Here is a 20,829-nt window from a genome sequence, read left to right on the forward strand (position 1 = left end):
AAAAAAAATATCCTCCAAACTGAAAATTACAGTGAATCTCAAAATGGGTGAGATTACGTAATCGTATTGTTGACACACGCTCAAAGCTGCTGTTTAATTAAGCTCTAAGAAAATCATAAAATCTGTGATATCTATTATTTGAAACATATTCATTAGGTCTAATGAAGATTATTTCGGCAATTTTAGCTATAAATTCTGAGTCATTCTAAGCAGTGAATTCACACATATTACACTTCGCGAAAACACAGCATGAGGTAGAATCAAAGTTCTACCAAATTATCAAGAAAGAAATGATAGCTAAATTAGGCAGGTGAACATGAAGCTTTTATTTACCGCATGGGATGTTTACCGTTTAATGCCGCAGCAAAGATGGTTATTGAGTTTTTCCCTGGTAGAACGCGGCTAAATATCCTTAAAGACGTCAGTGCCAGTCAAAATCGTCTGCAGTTCCCCACAAAAGTCCTCATTCATGGTGCGGTGTTTGTTCAGTTTGTTTATGGCGCCACTCTGGCGAGCTCTCATGCGCGTTTTCCTATTCGTTTGTCTGGTTCGTTTGACAGGGCGCGGGTGCACGAAGACCGGTGTGGATTTAAGTAAGTTCGATTGAACCACATGAGCTAACGTGGGCCGCGTGATCAGCAAAAAGACTTTGGTTATCTGCTGCTTCCCTATGAGATTGTTCTTTTGTGATGAGAATATTTGTAGTGCTCAGGTGAGAACAGTTTTACACTGCGCCAGTGAATGAGTGAAGAATTCTAGTACAGCGGTTCAAGAGCGATGGAATGATGACGTTTATGCTTGGAGTAGGTTGAGTGAGGTTTCCTTTCATCTCGCAAGCTGCCTGTGACCCATTAATACTTGTAAAAATATTCAGGTTACCAATATTTTCAGACATATTTGTGGAAGATCGTAATGAAACAATGATGAGAGCAGCCATGTTTTAATCCACAGAATTTTTTATCTGGTACTACTAGTATTGACATGGGCACAGCTAGGAATTAAGGCTAGGGGGGGTTTTAGGGTAACTAATACTTACGGGTGTGGGGGTATTGCATACCCACTAGGGTAAGCAGGAGTTGTGGGGGCCTTCCTCCAGAAAAATTCTAAGAATAATGGCTCAAAGTGGTGAGTTTTACGGCTTTCTAAGGGATATTTGATATATCCTAACACTATTCTGTAAGTGATACTGATCAAAATTAGTAAAATGGATTAAACTTAAAAATTTCTCTGAGCTCTGGGGGGGGGGGGGGGGGTTATCCCCCAAAACCACCCCTTGCTGCACTACTGAGTATTGATGACGATGCCTGATGGTAACGAGTGGCTTCAATACCATCATACTGAATTAAAAAACTCTGTAGGTTTAAACATAGCTGCTTTCATCAGTATTTCATCAACGTAATATAAACAGGGTTCATACCGGTCGGGGAAATAAAATTGGGTCTTAAGGTCAGGGAAATTAGGTTATAGTCTGGGAAAAACTCGGAAAAACTCCAGAGGCAAAGAGACAAAAATCATGGTTGAAGGCATGGAGTATTGTTTCATTAGAGCGGTGGAGGGAGTATTTTGTTGCCGCCCTAGCAGGGTGGCATAGATAAGCGCCAACTTGGCACTACTGGACTTCATTTCACAGAATATTTTTCTATCAGACTGGGAAAGACTAAATCTGTGAATGTAATGTAGTACCAAGGAAAGTCACTCAATTCATCAAAAATCCTGGGAAATAAGTCTGGGATCGTCTAGAGGCTAAATGTGCTGGACTTTGATTGCTTGACCCTTTAATTACAGATATAGAGCTTCGCATAGAGCATAATGTTATAATCTGATTTTATTTCGAAGTTTGTCTGGAATTATAAAATAACAGTTAACATTTTGAGATCATTTAGTCATATTTTCACACTTTCTCATATTGACTGACCTAGGTTTCAGCACATAATGCCAGTTTTAGGGCATAGATTTTTTTTATATTTTCAAATGGATAGGCATAGGCCTAAAGAAGGGGTACAGGAATAAGTTTCTACCCCAAAAAATGAAGAACCCAAAAAAAATGCTGCATGAGACTCTTTAGTCAAATAACTCCAATGCACACCTTATTTTCTTGTTTTATTTGTAAAGTGCAGGTGTCCCAACACCCCCACCACATGACTACCCGGCCTTTTGAAGCAGTTTGCTATGAAGGCATATTCTGTTGGTTAAGGGAAATTTTCTTACTGTCATGTCAAATTGCGAGTCTTATTGTTGGAATTGAAGCCCCTGTATCGTCCCTCTTGACTTCACTTTACTCTTAAATTATGTACCTACTCTTGACGTTATATTACTTCTGTTGTATAGCTCTTCCAGCATATTCTTTCCATCTCTTCACTCTTCATTTTAAAAAAGAATATCAGGAGTGATGGCATCAGTGAAATTTTGATGGCTTTGTTCTAATTTATAAAAAAATAAAATTACTCTCCTCAAAGCCTCCTGTAAATTAAATACATGTTCTTGTTATTAGTTTTCATGAATCTTGATACTGGTTATGCAATAAAAGCTGAGCTTAGAATATAGTTTTCCAAGTATCTTTATTTGAGTACAGACTTTCGTAATACGAAATTCATCACACATTGCCAAAACATCTCAGCATTAGTGTTCAACATGTACTAAGTAATATATAACCAAACATTTGAATTATTCTTATACCAAGATGAAAATGAAAAGGAAGTATAATCAATTCCTCATAATTGTTGGTCACGTCAAAACCTTCCTTACAATAAACAGCAAAGCAAGTGAACTTCATTCAATCTTAAAACTTGCCAGATCCAAAAACAAGAATAACAATAAAACCCAGTAATAAAGTTTTTGCTTTTGTCATAATAAATAATTACATTTTCAATAGTCAAAGTATTTTTCAATAAATAAAAGAGCTCCATGAAATATAAAAACTCATTGCCAGCATTTCCATACAAAAAGTAACTTCATTTTCATGCAATCTCATTTCATTCATATTGCATGCACTTGCAAACGTGAAAATGAAGTACAAAACTAAATTCTAATTGTATCTGCTGCACTTAGTCCCATAGTAACATAATTTGTTAAATGAATATTCCATAACATAAAACTTAAATGAATTCATATGATTAAAATATTTTTTCATGAATCAATTCAATGATGTTCTGCTGAATCCTTCAGCAATGAAATTATTTAAAAAGAATCCCTAATCAACGGCATCTTAGTTCATCAAATTAATTAATACTGGCAAAAAACATGCTTCAACATAACTGTACAACCAATAATTTCTGCTTCAATGTTGGGGCTTATCCTGTGACTGATAAGCTTCTCATTAAGCCAGCCATTCATCCTTGAGAAGTAACTTGAAGTAAGTAGAATTATCTCCTTCTGAATGCTAGCAACATCATTGCTTAATAAAAAGTGAACGAAGAGCAGAACATAGTCAGCCATTGACTTTCTCAGGCATCAGGACTGTCTTCAGATGGTTCTGTACCAAAGTAACGATCTCCAAAATTTCCAATTCCAGGTAGCACATAAAATTTTTCATTTATATCTGGATCAACAGCTGATGTAACAATGTTAACATCTGGGAAGGCGTATGCAATAGAGTGGACTCCTGAAAATTTGAAAAGGGACCCATTTCATAAACTTATCACAAGTGTACCATGGTGAATCCGCAATTAATTTTTGGGCAAATTTTATAGATTAGAAATTTATTCTATAGATAAATATTCTATAGATACAATTAATTTTAGAATTCGCCCAAAAATTAATTGCAATCACAATTTGCATTTTAAATAACTATTTAACAAGATCATTGCAACTGTTCATACAACAAGAAGTTAAATGCATGGAGAACGATTATAGATAATTGTTGAATTACATTTCATTAATTCTTATTAGGTAACTCCATAATTCTTAAGTCACATCTCACTTTTAACCCATTATTCCCCAGACTGTGTGTAGGGATTTTAACTTCGGTTGTGTCGTATTTTCAGATTTATTTTGGCCAAATTAAGATGAATTTTTGGAATAAAAATATTTTCATCGTATTATAAGATTTTTATAATGCTGCGTATACGCAACGCTGGGAAAACTCCGGTAAATAAATTAAAAAAAAAGGAATTTTTAAAACTTATGTTACATCTTTTATTATTTATCTTGATTTGTACACTCGACATCTTTACCGAGAGTTATCAGTATTCCTTAGGAGGAAATGCCCCATTCTGCCTTAACGGACATGCTGGGGTATGTCATTTTTCCTAGGGTGTCTCGTATGTGCGCATCGATTTTTATGCCAAACGCCATCAGTCATAAAAATAAAAATACACGAAAGGAAATGTTGGTGAATATGACAAAATTAGAACTAGAGACACTTAAAAAAGTCAGTAAATCGAAGAAAAAATTACGCTGAAGTAGAAACTTGTTCTGAGAATTAGGATTCAATAATGTTGCGTTTACGCAACGCTGGGGATTAATGGGTTAATAAGTTGTCATGAATTAAATATAGTTGCAATATACAGGGTGGAAAAAATTGTGTCGACCACTGAGCCTTGGATACATTGTGATCTCTGGCAGGCAAAGCATTTGAGTTCATGAGCTGTTCCCAAAAAACAGCACGGAGAATTTTACTCAAGGGTCATTCTCCCACAATCGTACAAAATTATGTCCATGGACTGCCATAAAAAAACCTAAACTGGTAAATCAAAATTTAAGTGGCATATTATTTTATGTAACATTTTAATAATTTTAGTGACAAATAAGTAAAGAAAAAAATGATATTCCCCAAATTTAATGTCTACAGACTATGATTCGACATGTCTGTGGACAGTCCCACATAGATTTTCGAAGAAGTTAACTTCAATAGGGAGGACGGCTATCCTTTATCCTCATCTTTCAAACGGCTTTTCCAACAATGGAATTCAAATCAACGGCCACCTGACTAGCTATATATATATAAGGATCGCAGCTCTGCAGAACATTTGGACCCGAAGACGGGAGCTGGAACGCGCCCGAAACTGTCGTCCGCAAAAAACATGACTCAACGCGGTGTAAACCCGGAAAACTATCACCAAGCACATAATGATATAACTCATGCAACTTGAACTGGAAACACCAAGGATTAGGTCATTCTATTTTCCCTCGTGTGCGTGCACTCAGTGAAACAACATGCGGTATTCTCAAGGTTTTTTTATACTATTTTATCAGTTCTTTTAAAAGCTTCATCCATCATTTCATATTCGCTATCATCCTGTCCATTGTCATTAAAATCATCACCACTCCTGTTTTGCCCTGTAAGTATTTCCTGATGAATTATTTTATAGTGAGGAACCTTTATCTGAGACAATAAATGAAAATTTTTGAACGAATATGTTGCCTATGTCTTATTTCCTGTTTAGTATGAGTGAAAAGTGCCGCTGTTTGCGTAGTTACTGCCATTTTCCGGTCATCAACTATGCTATTTCAAGAAGTCCTATCCCTGGTGGAGAATGGAATAGCTACAATGGTCCCCTAATTGGGTTCCTTGTGCATACACATGTATTATCCGGTTTGTAGCAGACATAAGACCATTTATGCACGAGGTTTATTCCATTTTTACTTGGGTAAAACGGTTTATAGGCGAAATAAAACGTGTACACGGCCTATATGCTAGTTGGCGACCGTTTGTGCTGTATGTGTCCGAGCATCCGCCCACTTACAGCCAACCAGAGCACTTGGCACTACGTTTATGTAGTTAAAAGATGGTGTTACTTTGGCCTAAACATCATTGGTAATTTTGGTTCCTTCTGGCTTCAGCCATCCAGAGTTAAATTTTTTTGACATAATTTTTTGCCACCCTGTACAACTAAAAGCATGCCAGTATTTGTTATTGAAATATCATTTTTAAAACAACCTCTGGCATGTTTTTCTTAACTTTCGAATAAGTTAGCAAGTCCTAAGTCAGTTAGGCATATTTAAATATGACCATAAGCAATTAACACAAATGCACATTTAAGTTTATTGGACATAGATTAAAATGTACAAATTACCTAATATGTTAAGCACACTATGATATGCTTATGCTAAATTGAGCAAATACACTGGAGAAGATCATGAAGAATAAATTTTAAGTGGACTGAAGCAAAATTGTCAGCTAGAAATGTCTGTTGTCTTGCCAGTATGGAAAAGCATATAACAAGATTCAGCATGTCTGAAGGTGTTTGCTGAATTGTGAAAGGCACCGGTGTTCCTTCTGATACGTGCAATTTTATAAATATGAATGGAGAAGATTCTAGAGGAAACAATTAAAAATCTTGCAGTTTAACTGAAGTTTGTTCAATTAAATGAAACATCTCCAATGAAATAAGCAAATATTTTGCTTATTCCTAAATTCAGTACGTAATAAACATATATAGCTTAAAGTGATGAGCACTATAATTTTGTGAAAATGTTTTTTTTTGCAAATTTACTCATAAGAACATTAAAGTTGTTATAATGATATTTAAATCCATAGTAACTTCAAATTTTCCTAATGATGTACATAAAATTTATCAGTTTTCAACTCTTACCGCATATGAGGCATGCCATATTCCAGGAAAAAATATGGCTTTATACAAGTTTCATTTTCATATGCATGTTAGGATGTGTGATGAAAGTTTTAGTACCTTATGGCAAAAAAAATTTGGTAACAAATTGTGTACAATTAATATGCTATTATTATAGATATGGCCCTGTTGCCAGCAGATGAAATGCTTATTAAGAATAATTTTAAAGAATAATTGGCTGATAGATAAAATTATAGAAATTGATTACAAAGTTACAGAGTATTAGTGGGCATTTAAGTATGTTATGCTCTGTTCTAAACTTAACTTATTGCAGAATATAATCTCATTAAATCAAAGGGCAAATGAAATGCATCGATTGCTGAATATTGAGGAATTTACAGGGATTGGGGAGTGATAATGTGGAATTCTGGGACATAACACTGGAACAGGCAGTCAAATTATAAACAGCAATAATACGCAATACTAAAAATTGGAAGGGGTGCCTTGGAATAAAAAATGGGAGCATGTATTTCCTTACCAGCAACAGCCATCAATAGAGAAACAATATAAATATTTTTTCCAGGCACATCATGGTCCAACAGAACTCTTATAGCCATCATTGCTGCAGCACCTGTTGCAACAGTGGCATCCATCAATATCACCCTATAATCCCTGATATCCTTAGGAAGCCTCAAGTAGTACAACTGGAATAGAAAAATGCATAGCCCACATGAAATGATTATTTTTACGAACTACGGAAATGTGATAGGTAAAAAGAATAAAGGGATGACACCAACCTCAGGCTCACCGGTTGTGAAGTTCGTTTGGATGAGAATTTTGCCAATTCTGATGTCCTTGCAAACATCACATACAGCTTGTTCCATTGTTTCTCCAGCTCTCATGATAGACACACCACAAATTTTGTCAGTCGTGCTTCTTTTCCCATTGTATGGCACGGATTGTGGTGTCTCAACGGTTACACTCTAAATACAAAATAAAGAATGTTTTATTTTTATGCATAGAAGCAGGTATCACATTGAAAAAACTGTTATAAAGTAAAGCAATAAAATTTTTTCCATTAACCTTGGGACTAAGCCTAACCAAAATAAAATTCCTTCACTAATAGCTAATATTCTGTTATACAAAGATAATTGTGTCGTATATTTTTCAAAGTTACATAAAATATTCATTTTATTAATAATGGACTAGTGCCACTACTAAATTACATAACTTCAAACAAACCTTCAATATATTTATTTTAACCATCTTCTAATACCGTATTTATCTGAATATAGTCCCCCCATTTTTTTTTCCAAAAATTCCCGATGTAAAAGTAAAGGGGGGACTATATTCAAGCAAATTTTTTAAATATTTTTCCGAAGGTGAGGCCTCAAAATTAGGGGGGGGACTACATTCAGAGGGGGACTATATTCTGAGAAATTCGGTACTTGGATTGTACTCTTTGTCAAGCAAAATATTTAGTTTTGAGAAGGCCTCTAATGTGTCTTTTGAAAATGCATAAGCGACATCTTTATTACAGATTGCTAGAAGCCTTTTTGATATAAATGCTTGCCAAGAACTTCCTCTCCCACGTGCAGAATGTTTTTCAACGTTACTTTTTTTTATCACCCAAAATTAGTTTTGTGCAGCTAGCTGTCCTCCCCTTCCCTTGAGACAGTATTTCCTGAGACCTTCTGTCATTTGTACTCTATGTCCATATTGCCAAAATTTTGCTTCACATTGTTTAGCAGTTTTTGCCCAATTCGGTATCATATGTTCGTTGAATGATAAATAACAAAAGAAAATCAAACTGTGGATGACTTGAACGAAGGTAAGCTGCCATCATTGATAATTAATCATGCCATATTTTTAGTCTTTCCTGGGATAAGAACAGTAGCATTTCCAGGGCCGATAATATGAATTAGGTACCTTCTCACCTTGACAATGACACAATGTGTTGAAACTAGTGATGGGTCGGTTCGATTCCTCGATTCTTCGATTCCTCGATTCTCGGCCAAGAACCGGAATCGAAAACGAGTACTTGCCAAGGTGAAAAATCGATTCCGATTCCAGTAGTACTTCAAACCACAAAATATACCACCGCGTTCCCAAAAGTCATTTGAATTTTCGCGCCTCGTAATCGTGATAACAAAACCAATGCCTTCTTAAGAAGGCATTGACAAAACACATATCTTCCTGGGATGTGCGAGTACTCGAAAAGTGGAGTCGAGTAGTTGGTACTCGACTCGAGCGTTTCGAGTAGCATTACGAATGTCGAGTCGAGTAGTTAAGGTTATAGAGCTTTCGAGTAGAGTAGGTCCAGCGATCTGCCGACAGGAAGCGCTATCATGAAACTCGTGTTATTATGCAGTTTTTAAAGCCAATAAGTCATCCTAATGCCTTGGCCTGGTAGTTTCAGCTTGCCGAATACACTATAGCACTATAGTTGTCGACATGGGCGCCGAATACCTTTACGGCAGCCGCGGCGGCCGATCGTCTTCCTACCCGGCGCGCACTGGTCCGAAATCGGAAAAAGCTGGAACGAAGTCCAAAATGACCTTTTTGGGGATAGAGACTTGAAACTTAGCGTAAATACTCATAAATTATTACCAGATATAGATTTATATGCCGTTTTACATAAATACGACCCTTTTGTGAGATACAGTGGCCCAAACATGACCAATTTTTCAATGCCACGCGAGATATCGTTTTTCCTCAAAAAATCTTTGAATTTATCCAGGTGGTTTTGCGTTGGTATGAGTTTAATGGAATAAAGAAACGCAATATTCCTTTGACCTGGCGCTTTCTCTATATTTTCAATGACTTTTGAAGATTTTGGCTCTCATCTGTCTGGTTTTACAACGCAAAATGGCCGACCCGTTTTTCACGTGAAATTTGACATAAAGTAGATATTATCTTTCGTTTACGAAAAATATTACTCGGAAAATTTGAACCACAATATAAAATAGAGATTTCTAAAGATTACTAAGTAGAAATCTTGGAAAAAAGTTTGCGACGAAGGAAATTATAGCGATTTTTTAATTGCGCGTCAAGGCTGACCTACACGCCGCGGACCTCTGAGGCTCGGTAACTGAGGCCGATTTTTCAAGTTTTTTAAAACATTAGTCTTGAAAATCGTCATGTAAAGCATGGATAATCGTCTCAATTGACTGAAAACACTAAACTGAGGATGTTAAAAAGGATTATGTATAGATCATTTAGCGCATTACTCGAAAGAAAATACTAAGGATTGGATATTTTTCGGAACCATCCCACGCATAAGAAATATGGCTCGGGTATTGAAGTAAAATGAAGAAATTAAGTCAGCATGCTTAAGAGAGAGAAAAATGAACTGTTTCCACGAAAGGCAACAACTAATACCCTTTTTCCCTTTCCACCTTCGTCGAGGTGAGTCGTGCGGAAGGGGGAGTTTTCATATCACAAGGCATCTTTTAGCCTTTTTTATTACTGCATCCGTCCGATGTGATATTCATTTGTAGCGTTTAGTTTCTTTCTTGAACTTAAAAAAGCAAGAGACTTTTACCCTGATTAAATGACGTGCGAAGTATAGAATTTTTTTGGCTCTACAAAACTCAAGTTTAGTTCTATATAGTTCGTTCGCTTCGTTCATTTGAATTCCATTAAGATTCAAGGTCCAAATAAATCGTTGATATTATTTTTGATAAAAATTCCAAAGTCTCCAAAATCTTGCAATTTTGGTAAGAAAGTACTTAACCAGTCACACAAGTGTGTAGCAAAAGCCAATTTTCTGCAGGCAGTAATACTGTAACATGAAGATATCAAAACCTGCTGGCTGAGCATGTAGAATAATTAGATTTTCTGCTTGAGAATTTGAAAGGGCCAAATATTACATGATTCATATACTTAGTATGTAATCTTTATTATAGCTGTGAAAATTACTATACTCAGGGCTGATTATAGAGCACGATCCTCATTATATTTTCCTTCTTACATTAGGCTAGACATTCATCTTAGAAAATTGGAGTAGAATATATTGTAGTATGCATTGCTATATTGCCTGGTTCAGAAATTATCATACTTGACTCAATACTTGTGAGTAATTTTCATCTCGACTCGAGATCAAAAAGTGCTACTTGGAAATCCCTTTTATATTCCAAAGGAGCAAATGCAGACTAGGGAGCCTGTGACAGGTATATAGTCAAGATACAGTGATGCATTTGGAAAAGTACCCAAAGTTACCATAGCAAACACTGTTGAAGCTGAAGTGGAGCTTATTTATCATAGATGAATGCACCACCAAATTCCTTCCCTGGGAAATACTGAAAGACTTGTATCTCCTACCCAAGGCTGAAAGTATAAACGAAGAGGTTTCTTGCCATACCGCCATCCACTGTGTTCAGTGAAAGACATTTAGTTCTGCAGGAAAAATATGTGATGTAAAATGCAACAGGCTTTATCTTAAGATATCCTATGCTATCCTAGAAAGCAAAGCATCTTCACTCTGTCAGCTGACAGAGTGAAGATGCTTTTATATCTGACCAAAAATTTAAAGTCTGTAAAAGGAGACTAAATGTGTGAGACATTATTGATAATGATAAGATATTATCAATAAAAGATGGATATTAAAGGAGATACTTTTATTTTAAATTTAAACATGAGTGTTAATATTCTAAACTAATACCTATCATGTAACATCACTTTTCAGGAATGTTCTGTTTTGAAATTTAGCTATTATATTTTAATTACATAGTGATGATATGAAAGATGCTTTTGTTTGACTGACTCTTTCACAGAGTAATATTTTTTTAAGTGGTTTTCTTGTTGCCTGGAATTAAGTGATATTTTTCTTGGAGCCTATGGCATCAGAATCGATGGAATCGGTATCGGTAGAATCGGAATCGAAATGCCAGAATCGGAATCGGGATCGGAATCGATAAAATTTTGGAATCGACCCATCACTAGTTGAAACCATGGTTGGCTTTTGAGTTATGTATTAAAAGTGTGAAAATAACCATTTGTGTTATTTTATCATTGATATTTTCTGATAAACTCCAAGCTATGATTGAGAGTAGCTCCTTTCCCCCTCAACTAACTAATTTTAAATGCTGACAAGACGGGATTGTAAATGAAGAGAATGCCATCTCATTCATTCATTTTCAGAGAAGAAAAATGTGCGTCAGATTTCAAGAAATTTAAAGACCATTTCACTTAGCTGCTCGGTGCAAATTCCTTGGTGACCGCAAATTAAAATGATTTATCATTCATAAACTCTGCAAGCAATGAAAGGGTATTCAAAGCAGCATTCGCCTGTTTTTTGGATGAGCAACAAAAGGGCCTGGGTTACGAACCCTTGAGATAACAGGCATATTTTCCCAGATGTCAGTCCATCCACACGAAAGCAGGGAATTTCAAAGGCACGTACGAATTTTTTATTGAGAAAAAGTCTTTGAATGCTTGCCTACATTTACCATTTAAATTCTGCACCAATAAAGATATCAGATGAAACTTGAATAATTACATCACTTTATAGCAGGCGATTGAAAATGCAAAGGGATCCAAAAATATTTGAAGATCGGACATCTGAAATCAAGATTTCGATCTGGCTCTGAAAAAATCTTGGATCTGCCCATCCCTACTCTAAAATATTGAATAATGGCCCTTAAAAAAGTTTTCATTCATATTTACGTATTACTGAAATGGAGCAAGTCACACATACAAAGGTACTGCATTCCCTCCTGACTAACTTTGCCTAAATCAAATTACCGAGGTAAATCCAAAAATCGTTTTATCTTCAACCACACAACTAGTCTATTAAATTTCATGAACAATGTTTTCAAATGATAATTACATTTACAAGAAAGATCTTGTGCGTATAAATTTAAATAAGTTACACTAGAGTATTGAAATGGCAACCGAACCCAGAAGTATACTAAAGTAATTCAGGAGAAAACACAAAATGTTTTATTCCTATGTGAAAGACAACAATCTTGATTCTAATTTGACTTCACACAGATATTGATACATGTACAGAGGCCTTAGCAGCGAAATGCAATTAGTAAAATAATGGTAATTTTCTTACCTTAAAAGGAAAAAGAGAGAGAGTGAATTCTATCACCAATCTCATCAGTCTCTTCGAATAAAAAATGAACTCATCACGAGGAGTGTCCTTGTTGCGAATAAAAGTGTGAAGTCCTTGTATCTGCGGTGTAGAGGGCAGCTTGTACAAAGACTGAGGCAAATTCTTCTTGGTGTACGAGTTGACTAAATTTTCACGAAGTTTCAATCCTCGCTGAAAAAAATTTTGACAGTAAATGAATTAAAGATATACTTCTAAAACTTCTTGTTCCCATCGACAATCAATTCACCCCAACTCTTCCAACTTCAAACAATTCCACTCTCATTATTACCAGATACTTCCCCTCTGCACTCGATTTGGTGTAAATATGGATGAATTCAGAATCATTCATCCACAGATATAACTATGTCACGAAACCTGGGTCGTGTCCATTGTACACATATAATGGGTAACCATATTAAGGGTAATATATTTATTAGCAACAATGGAAAGTTACCATAAAGTTATGCCTGAAGTTATTAGTATTCTTAGTAGAAAGAGTTGTGATTTAATTAGTTTTTCTGTGCCTTTTTTTTATTATTTTTAGTTGCTTCAGTTATCAGCACCCTTACAAGTTCAAAAGATTTTGGAGCAATGGTAAAGCAAGTATTACAATCTTCTCCCAGAAAAGAGTTTTAAATGTAACAATCAGTGAAACATACCAGCTTTTTTGAGTTTTACAAAAAATTTTCAAAAGAAAGTTACAAGATAAAATTTGGGAAATCATTAAATTTAAGCAATTATATATACCCATACATAATCATTTAAAACTATTTGTAATAAAGATACAGCATTAAGTATATATTTTTTTTTAATAAATGCAACTTTCAACTGACATACAACATATGGCTAGCATGAATTTTCAGACCAAAGGTTTAATGCCTTTAAAATTTAAACATATATCTCAAAATAAGCCTTCAATGCAATTCGTTGCATAGACTTTAACTTCTATTGGATAAATAATGAGTATTATTGTCATCATTTATTAGAACTGAAATGGCAATAGTTAAAATGACATCTCCATAGGCATTTGTTACCAACATTTATTTGAATATCCATAATTTTTAATTTTTAGACCCTAGCAGCAGAGGTTAATGTTATCCAATTTCAAAAAAATGTTACATCTGAGACCCTAATATCATTCCATACCTTTTCTGCAAAGGACAAATTTGATTCTGGTGAAAAAAGTTATCAGCTCACCATGTAAGTACATATGTTTAATTTTAATCATGATTCTTCTATCGATACCAACCTTATACGTATGTACCAGAGTTTTTTCGTCAAACCTCACGCCTATATTCTCAATTCCATATATGTACATAAATACTTTTCCAAGCACTCATTATAGCCCACGTTTGCCATTACAGCCCAGAGGATATTTCCAATTGTCAAAATACAAGTGAAGTAAAATGTAGTGAGGGATGGCTAATTATTTAAAAGACTATCAATAGAGCACCATAAAAGGGCATATTTAGAAATTTCCATGAAAAATCCATTCACTTATACCATCTCAAATTAAGAGAGATCACGGCCTCTTCGTAATGTCTCTCCTTAGGCGACAACTGATGGTGGGTGACCTTGAATGCGCTTGAATCCCTTTCACTATTCCAGCCAATCTCAGAACAGTGACACGTAGAATTGTGGATGAGTCTTCAGTCTCTAACTTCCGTGCAATAAACATCACTCTCCAGCTCATGGTGTTGGCAAATTCTTATTGGTTATCGCGGTTCGTTCCGCCTCACATTTATTTCCAGGGACTATCAACTCTGGTTGGCCAGATTCAGAGTAGAAGGGGATGGGGGGGATGGTGAGGTGGAAGGGGCAGTGCTTCTGATAAGTAATTAGCTCTCTACCCTCCAACCGCCAACAGTCAGGTAAAAGTAAATTGTAGTGTGGTTGTAACACTAATCACCTTTGTTTACATCATCCCCTCTATCTACCTATCCCCTCATCCCCCCCATATTTATTCCACTGATTCCATGTAATTATTGAAATCAAGCTCATTACATTTTAGCCAAAGTAGTAAAAAATGAGAAAGAACAGACCTTTGAAAAGATATTAGTCATTTCAAAAATAGAATGGGGTAGTTTCCTTCATCAAATAAACGAAAACCATTGATTGTGATTCATTACCCACCTTTAGCGTATTTATAATATACAAATTATTTGGTTTTATAAATCACAGTTTTGACGAATGTTAATGGTCAATTTTAACCTCATTTGAAAAAGGCCTGATTGGCGCCTATGCAATGCCACTCCACGTGACGTCACAGGGAACTAGATTCTATACGAGTGGATAGGAGTTTGACATCGTCTGAGATTACTAATGCATGCATGAGGCACAGATCTCAGGGAAACATCTCTTAATAATCACCTATTAAAATTTCCTAAGGTGGGAAAGTTTCCTTATCATTCGTTTTCACGTTTCGTTATTTAACCCAAGCACTACCTACTAGCAGCCTGCATCGTAGTGGCGCTCATAGCCTCGCACCATGGTGGCCTAACACAGCAGCAGGCGGAACCAGAATGACGTCACATGGGTTTTTCCCAGCATTCATACTTAGCTGCTGCATTTTTGCACTCTTGAAAATTTTCACTTTTCATTTAATCACAAAAATAGATATCGTCATTTAAAAATCTAAAAGCGTGAAATACATACTCCAGGAGTAATAATCTTTAGATTTAGGCTATTAAAAAAAATAGGAAACCACCCTATTGAGGGTAGAAAAATAAGTTCTTGTGAAACCACTATGTAACCATTTTGCATGTCCGTGAATTTGCAACCTGTTTGGCAACTATGAGAAATGACGTAGGGGTTTCAAAATAGTTTCATGAAAAACTTTCAAAAACAGCACTAGAACAAGGGCTTGAAGTGGTACAAATCATAAGCTTAAGTCCAACATACCTCTTGCAGTCTTGTGTGCACATGCTGTACGATTAGCTCAATTGCAACAGAATTTTCCCCACCCCGAGGGACAATGATGTCAGCATGTGCCATGGACGGAGCTATGTAATAATCAAACGATGGCTTCACATGTGTGCAGTACTGCTTCAGTACTCCTGAAAGATCACGGCCTCTCTTCGTAATGTCTCTCCTTAGGCGACGAGCCAGCCTGATGTCAGAGTCAGTGTCGACAAATACTTTCATATCCAGCATCTGTGAGGGAGAAAAATAGCAGAAATGTATTAACTAAATTAAAAAAAAAATAACTGAGCTAGCTCAGTACATAGATAAAAATTATTTTATCTAAGATTCAAAAACTATAACAAAATAATTTGGCAATTATAATGGCAGACAAATAAGTAGCCTTAATTTACCATCAATTTTAAAGGCTAATACCTAACATGAGACATGCGAATGATCAGCACCACCATTTAGGCCCGTATTCTTAGTTGACCCAGGAGAGCCAACCGACCCTGGATACGTCATCAGCCCCAACATAAACCGATCTTGCCCTACATACGCCACTACAAGCCCTAAATATGGCCGTTTTTGGAACTAAATGGGGCCCTACTTGATGTAGGGTACCTGAACCAACCCTACACCCTACAAAAACATGACGGTCAAATTTCATTTGCTTATCACTTTGATTAAAGAATCCACATTATAATGCATATTAAGGGAGACTGGATGACACGAACCATTTTAAAATGTACAGAAACACTGCAGAAAGGTAATAATACTACCACATTATACCCATCAAGTGAAATAAATAATAAAATTGGCTGAAGAATAATAAGTACAATATAGCAGTATACATCACCTTATTTCTGCGAATATATATAAATATTTTTCACATTTGGCACTTGGTACGCTTATGAGAAACCAATACTTCGTTTACGTACAACCATAGAAAACGTATTTTCATGCCTCTATTTGCCACATTATAAACTTACCTTCGGAAGGTAAAAGCGAATGACGAACCTTGATGATGCTAGGTAAGTTCCCACGTCAATGATTATATTTGCCCCATGCTAATTACTATCTTGAACTGGCCTCTTTTGAAATAATTTAAAGGCAATATGGTTCTACTTTTGGCTTGATATGAGAGTATTTGTAGCGATAATTAACATACCTACACAACCTGGAAGACGACACTGCTTGTTTATTTATCTTGAGCCGTCGCCCTAACAATACGCCTAAAAATTATTGGATGTCTTTTCTTAGTTTCATAGCTAGGTCCAAATACACTACCAAGTGGAAAATTGGCACTGTACCATCATCTATGTCATTTCAGAGAACTTGATGATGGAATCATCCCCCACCACTTATGTAGGGTCGATTGAGAAATGAATGTAGGGACCTCTTGTTACGTAGGGACGGATATGTAGGGTCGACTAAGAATACGGGCCTTAGTGACACAACAGAATTTTCTCCAGAAATATTTGGTGGTATGTATACATACACGTTGCATACACCCAAAACTAGTAGGTTCTTCACATCCATCATAAAACTACAGATTACATTAAATTAACTTCAAATTTCAAAGCAATCATGCAACAGGTTGCAGTCATCATCGATCAATACTGATGCACTGCATGGGTAGCCTATTTCTTGCCTATTTCTTTAATGCTGCAAATGAAATGGTAGATAATTAATACTTGGCAGAATTTTTAGAGCCAAATATTTCAAAGAAGCTAAGTTACAAAGTACAAGCTGGAAATATCATGAATTTTTCCTGCAACTAGTGGTGATATCCATTTCAAGAACCGTTTTATCACAAATCAATTAAATTTTATTACATTACTTTTAATAGCACAAAAGTGAATGTAAGATTTATCAATAAAAATAAAATATAGAACCATACAGACTACTATTGACAAATGAAACACTTTTTGATAAATCAAAAATCTTACTAAGGGCTAACATGCACTTCAGTGCACCAAAGCAATTTAAACTGTCTAGCAGTCTTAAATAGGATGAGAAGGTATATTGGAGTCTAAACTGAAAGCAAAGAGGTCACTCAAACACAGAATTGCTTATCATAATCAGAATTTGGTAGATAGAAGGGAAAGATGGGTAACGCCATAAAAAATTCTTCCTAATTCAACTACTCTCTAATAAGTTTAAAATAAGAAAATGCTAAATTTGCCATCCACTTTTCCTGAGTTGGTGAATACTTTGAGTTCAGTCTCCATTATTTGTTCAGAGAACTACTTCCATTGAGGGAAGGGACCACTTTCAAGAGTGTGAACAATGGACTACAAGAAGCCCATCCACAAGGCAGAGTAGTAGCTGAGAAGCAATGACCTGCTTTGCATGAGCTTGTGACGTCATCTACTCATCTGCAAAAAGGTTACACACAAAAAATCTTTGGGACTCTACAATTCACAATAGACAATAAAAATTTGGGGAAATTAATTCCCAAAATTTGCTTCTCTTACACAACACAATTTTCACCGACTTGTTGAGCAAGGAAGGGTAAAAAGCTACCATACAACACAATTGACACAGGGCATATAAGATTTGAATAAGTGCTCTTTTTGTGAGAATAGATTTTATTAAATTAATGTATATGGGGCATTAGCTCAAACTCCTTCATATCTTCAGTTTCAAAAAGTATTTTTGTTTCATAACTTGAAATTGTGACAAAAATAGTAGATTCCCATGAACTATCATTCACAAATAAAAATCGAACCAAATCATATTTTGGACAATGAATACGACTAAAATTGACACTACGAGAAATTGACTAAGAATTATAGGCGATTGAACGATCTACAGCCGTTGAACAGTTGAAAGTCAGTTGAAAGAACAGTTGAAAGTCAGTTGAAAGAACAGTTGAAAGTCAGTTGAAAGAACAGTTGAAAGTCAACGGCCTTGGGGAATTTATTTTCTTTAAAATTCAATTGACTAAGAAGCATTAAAGCTATCGCAAAAATGTCAAAACCGAGACATCTTTTGGAATGTAATATAAATTAGCAAAATATAAATTCAAAGTCATCAAATTACAGACAATTGGATGACATGAATTTCATGAAGCTTAAAAAAATATAATGGTTCTGGAGTAACAATTTTTCAAAATCGTAACAATTTATCCTGCCCGCATAAAAAATTACCAGCGAATCTACAATTTTTAATTAATAACGGCTTATACGCTCAAATTTTAAAAATCGCGAGCTAATCCAATGATTGCGAATATTTACGATCGAATTAATCTAAGAAGAAACGATCCAAACAGTTTTTCCTTAGGAGCAATAATTAGGATTTTGTAATACTTATTGCGCCTAAATCACCAATTTGGTGCTTCATAGCCTTCAAAAATACGCCACAAAAATACTTCCACTGATTTTAAATGAATCCTAGCTAAGTTAAAACAAAAAAAAATCATTGCAATAAAGTTTTAACTTTTTTGCGGTAAATTTTTTCGTTTCCCGATTAAAATCTATCAATTCTGAGCTTAAAGGCGTTTTACATTGGGCACGTCATTGCACAATCTCACGTATGAACGAAGGCACAGTCAAAATTGCGTCGCGTAAAACGGTGAATAGCCGGAACGCATGCGATAATGCATGGACGTGAGATGGCAAAAAAGCCCGTTCTAATTTCGTTCGTGCCTTCGCGAAAATGCACGCCATAATAAGAATTTAATGCAGTTCTGACCTCCGCAATTAAGTTCCCCGTGCAGAAAAGCCATAAGAAGGTTTTCGTAAACAAAAAAAAAACTCACGCCAGTTTCTTTCCAATCTTTATCTTCAACGGGAGCGGCTGCGTAAGACGCTATGCCTTCCAGACTATCGCATCTGACGAAGGCCGCATCACCAAGGAAAATGATTACAGCGGCTTCCGAAAATTATCAAGAGTCTTTCTCAATTTCTAGCCATCAATACAACACAACTACTCTTTCCCTACTGATGGTTTTTTTATTTTAAGAAAAATAACGATTTCAAAATTCAGATAAAACAACGAAGGAGAATATTTGTACCGAAAGAAGGAAGGCCTTTATAACATCGCTCCAAAAAATTTACGCATTAAGTCTCCTCTTATCATACTCAAGATTTTTAGCCAATATACTGCCGCTCAGCGTCCCATTGGACGAGCGAGTTACATTACTTGATATGCTAGACTATTTGAAAAAAAAATCTCCGCCACCACCAGATCTGAACCCAGGTCCCTTGGAAGTAGGCCTCCCAAATAAAACGAAATTAAATCCCATCAAGTAATATGGTAACATGACGCCTCCATCCTTACGCTACTATGTAAAGGTGAAAAGGGGTTGTAAGAACGGATCATCTTCCGCTACGGCGCTCATCTGGAGGCACTGACCCCTGATACTGAGAACTATTCCAACTAGTGATGGGTCGGTCATGAACGATCGAATCATGTGACCAGGGTCATCTCCGAGATTGATCGGTGAACGGGATCATTCAGATGACCGAGAGGGTCATTTCCTCCCGTCCTTCGGTCGTTCGTGACCGTGGACCGCTGTGGACGTTCTCCATCAGTCGCGATCGTTGGTCATTCATGATTGTTCTAGACACAGGTCATTCATGATTGTTCTAGACGCAGGTCATTCGTGATCGTGGTTGTTCTCCGTCAATCGCCAGCCATTAGGTCATTCGTGATCGCTCATTGCATAGGTCATTCTCAAGCACAGTCCAATCGCTATCATTCTTCGAAGATGTCGCGGTTGATGATCGTCACTCGCGACCTGAATTGACCGTTTTTGACTGCTCTTTCACTCGTGGTGATGAATGGCATGGTATTGCAATCACTTTTAGGGGCAATGTTCGTAATAATTGTAAAGTTATTCGACATTTCAGGGTACCTATGGCCTTCATATCTCAGGTGATATGCCGAAAATCTTGAGAGAGCCCAGTTTTCTCTCATGCCTCTCAATCAGTTCCATTATTTATATTAACTTTCCATAATAAAATATTGATCACTAACCCTATGCCCCACGAATGATTGGAAATTATCGTTGATTCTGTATCTTGAAAAACAATAAAAGGAGTGTAATAAAGAACATTTAAGGAACAATCTGTATTTGTAAATGTTTTAGAAGTAATTAAGATAAAAATTAACTAGTTTATGGTTTTATCAAATGAAAAAACTTTATAGATTAATAATAATAACAACTCATCTCTCGTTTAACAAGCTACATAGATATTGCCCTTAAGAAGAAAGCGATAAGCGGGTCATGATTGACCACAGGGTAGTGATTGCCCCCTCGGTCGTGATTGTCTACTCGGTCGTGATTGCCGTCCACTTTCCACAATCATG

The 20,829-nt window shown here is 36.0% G+C and overlaps 1 protein-coding gene across 2 annotated transcripts in view; it reads right to left on the reverse strand.

Annotated features, from left to right (window-relative positions):
- Positions 1-2,541: 2,541 nt before the first annotated feature.
- Positions 2,542-20,829, reverse strand: part of LOC124163340 (uridine-cytidine kinase-like 1) — a 33,928-nt gene continuing 15,640 nt past the window's right edge. For both annotated transcript variants that reach the window (XM_046540176.1, XM_046540175.1), the window contains exons 7-11: positions 15,511-15,762; positions 12,571-12,780; positions 7,307-7,492; positions 7,048-7,213; positions 2,542-3,601 (exon numbers count right to left, since the gene is read on the reverse strand). In XM_046540176.1, coding sequence (XP_046396132.1) covers positions 3,444-3,601; positions 7,048-7,213; positions 7,307-7,492; positions 12,571-12,780; positions 15,511-15,762 — 972 coding nt within the window. In that variant the 3' untranslated portion in view covers positions 2,542-3,443. The remainder of the gene's footprint in view (positions 3,602-7,047; positions 7,214-7,306; positions 7,493-12,570; positions 12,781-15,510; positions 15,763-20,829) is intronic.

This window comes from Ischnura elegans, chromosome 8, assembly GCF_921293095.1.
Source record: "Ischnura elegans chromosome 8, ioIscEleg1.1, whole genome shotgun sequence".
Taxonomy (NCBI): domain Eukaryota; kingdom Metazoa; phylum Arthropoda; class Insecta; order Odonata; family Coenagrionidae; genus Ischnura; species Ischnura elegans.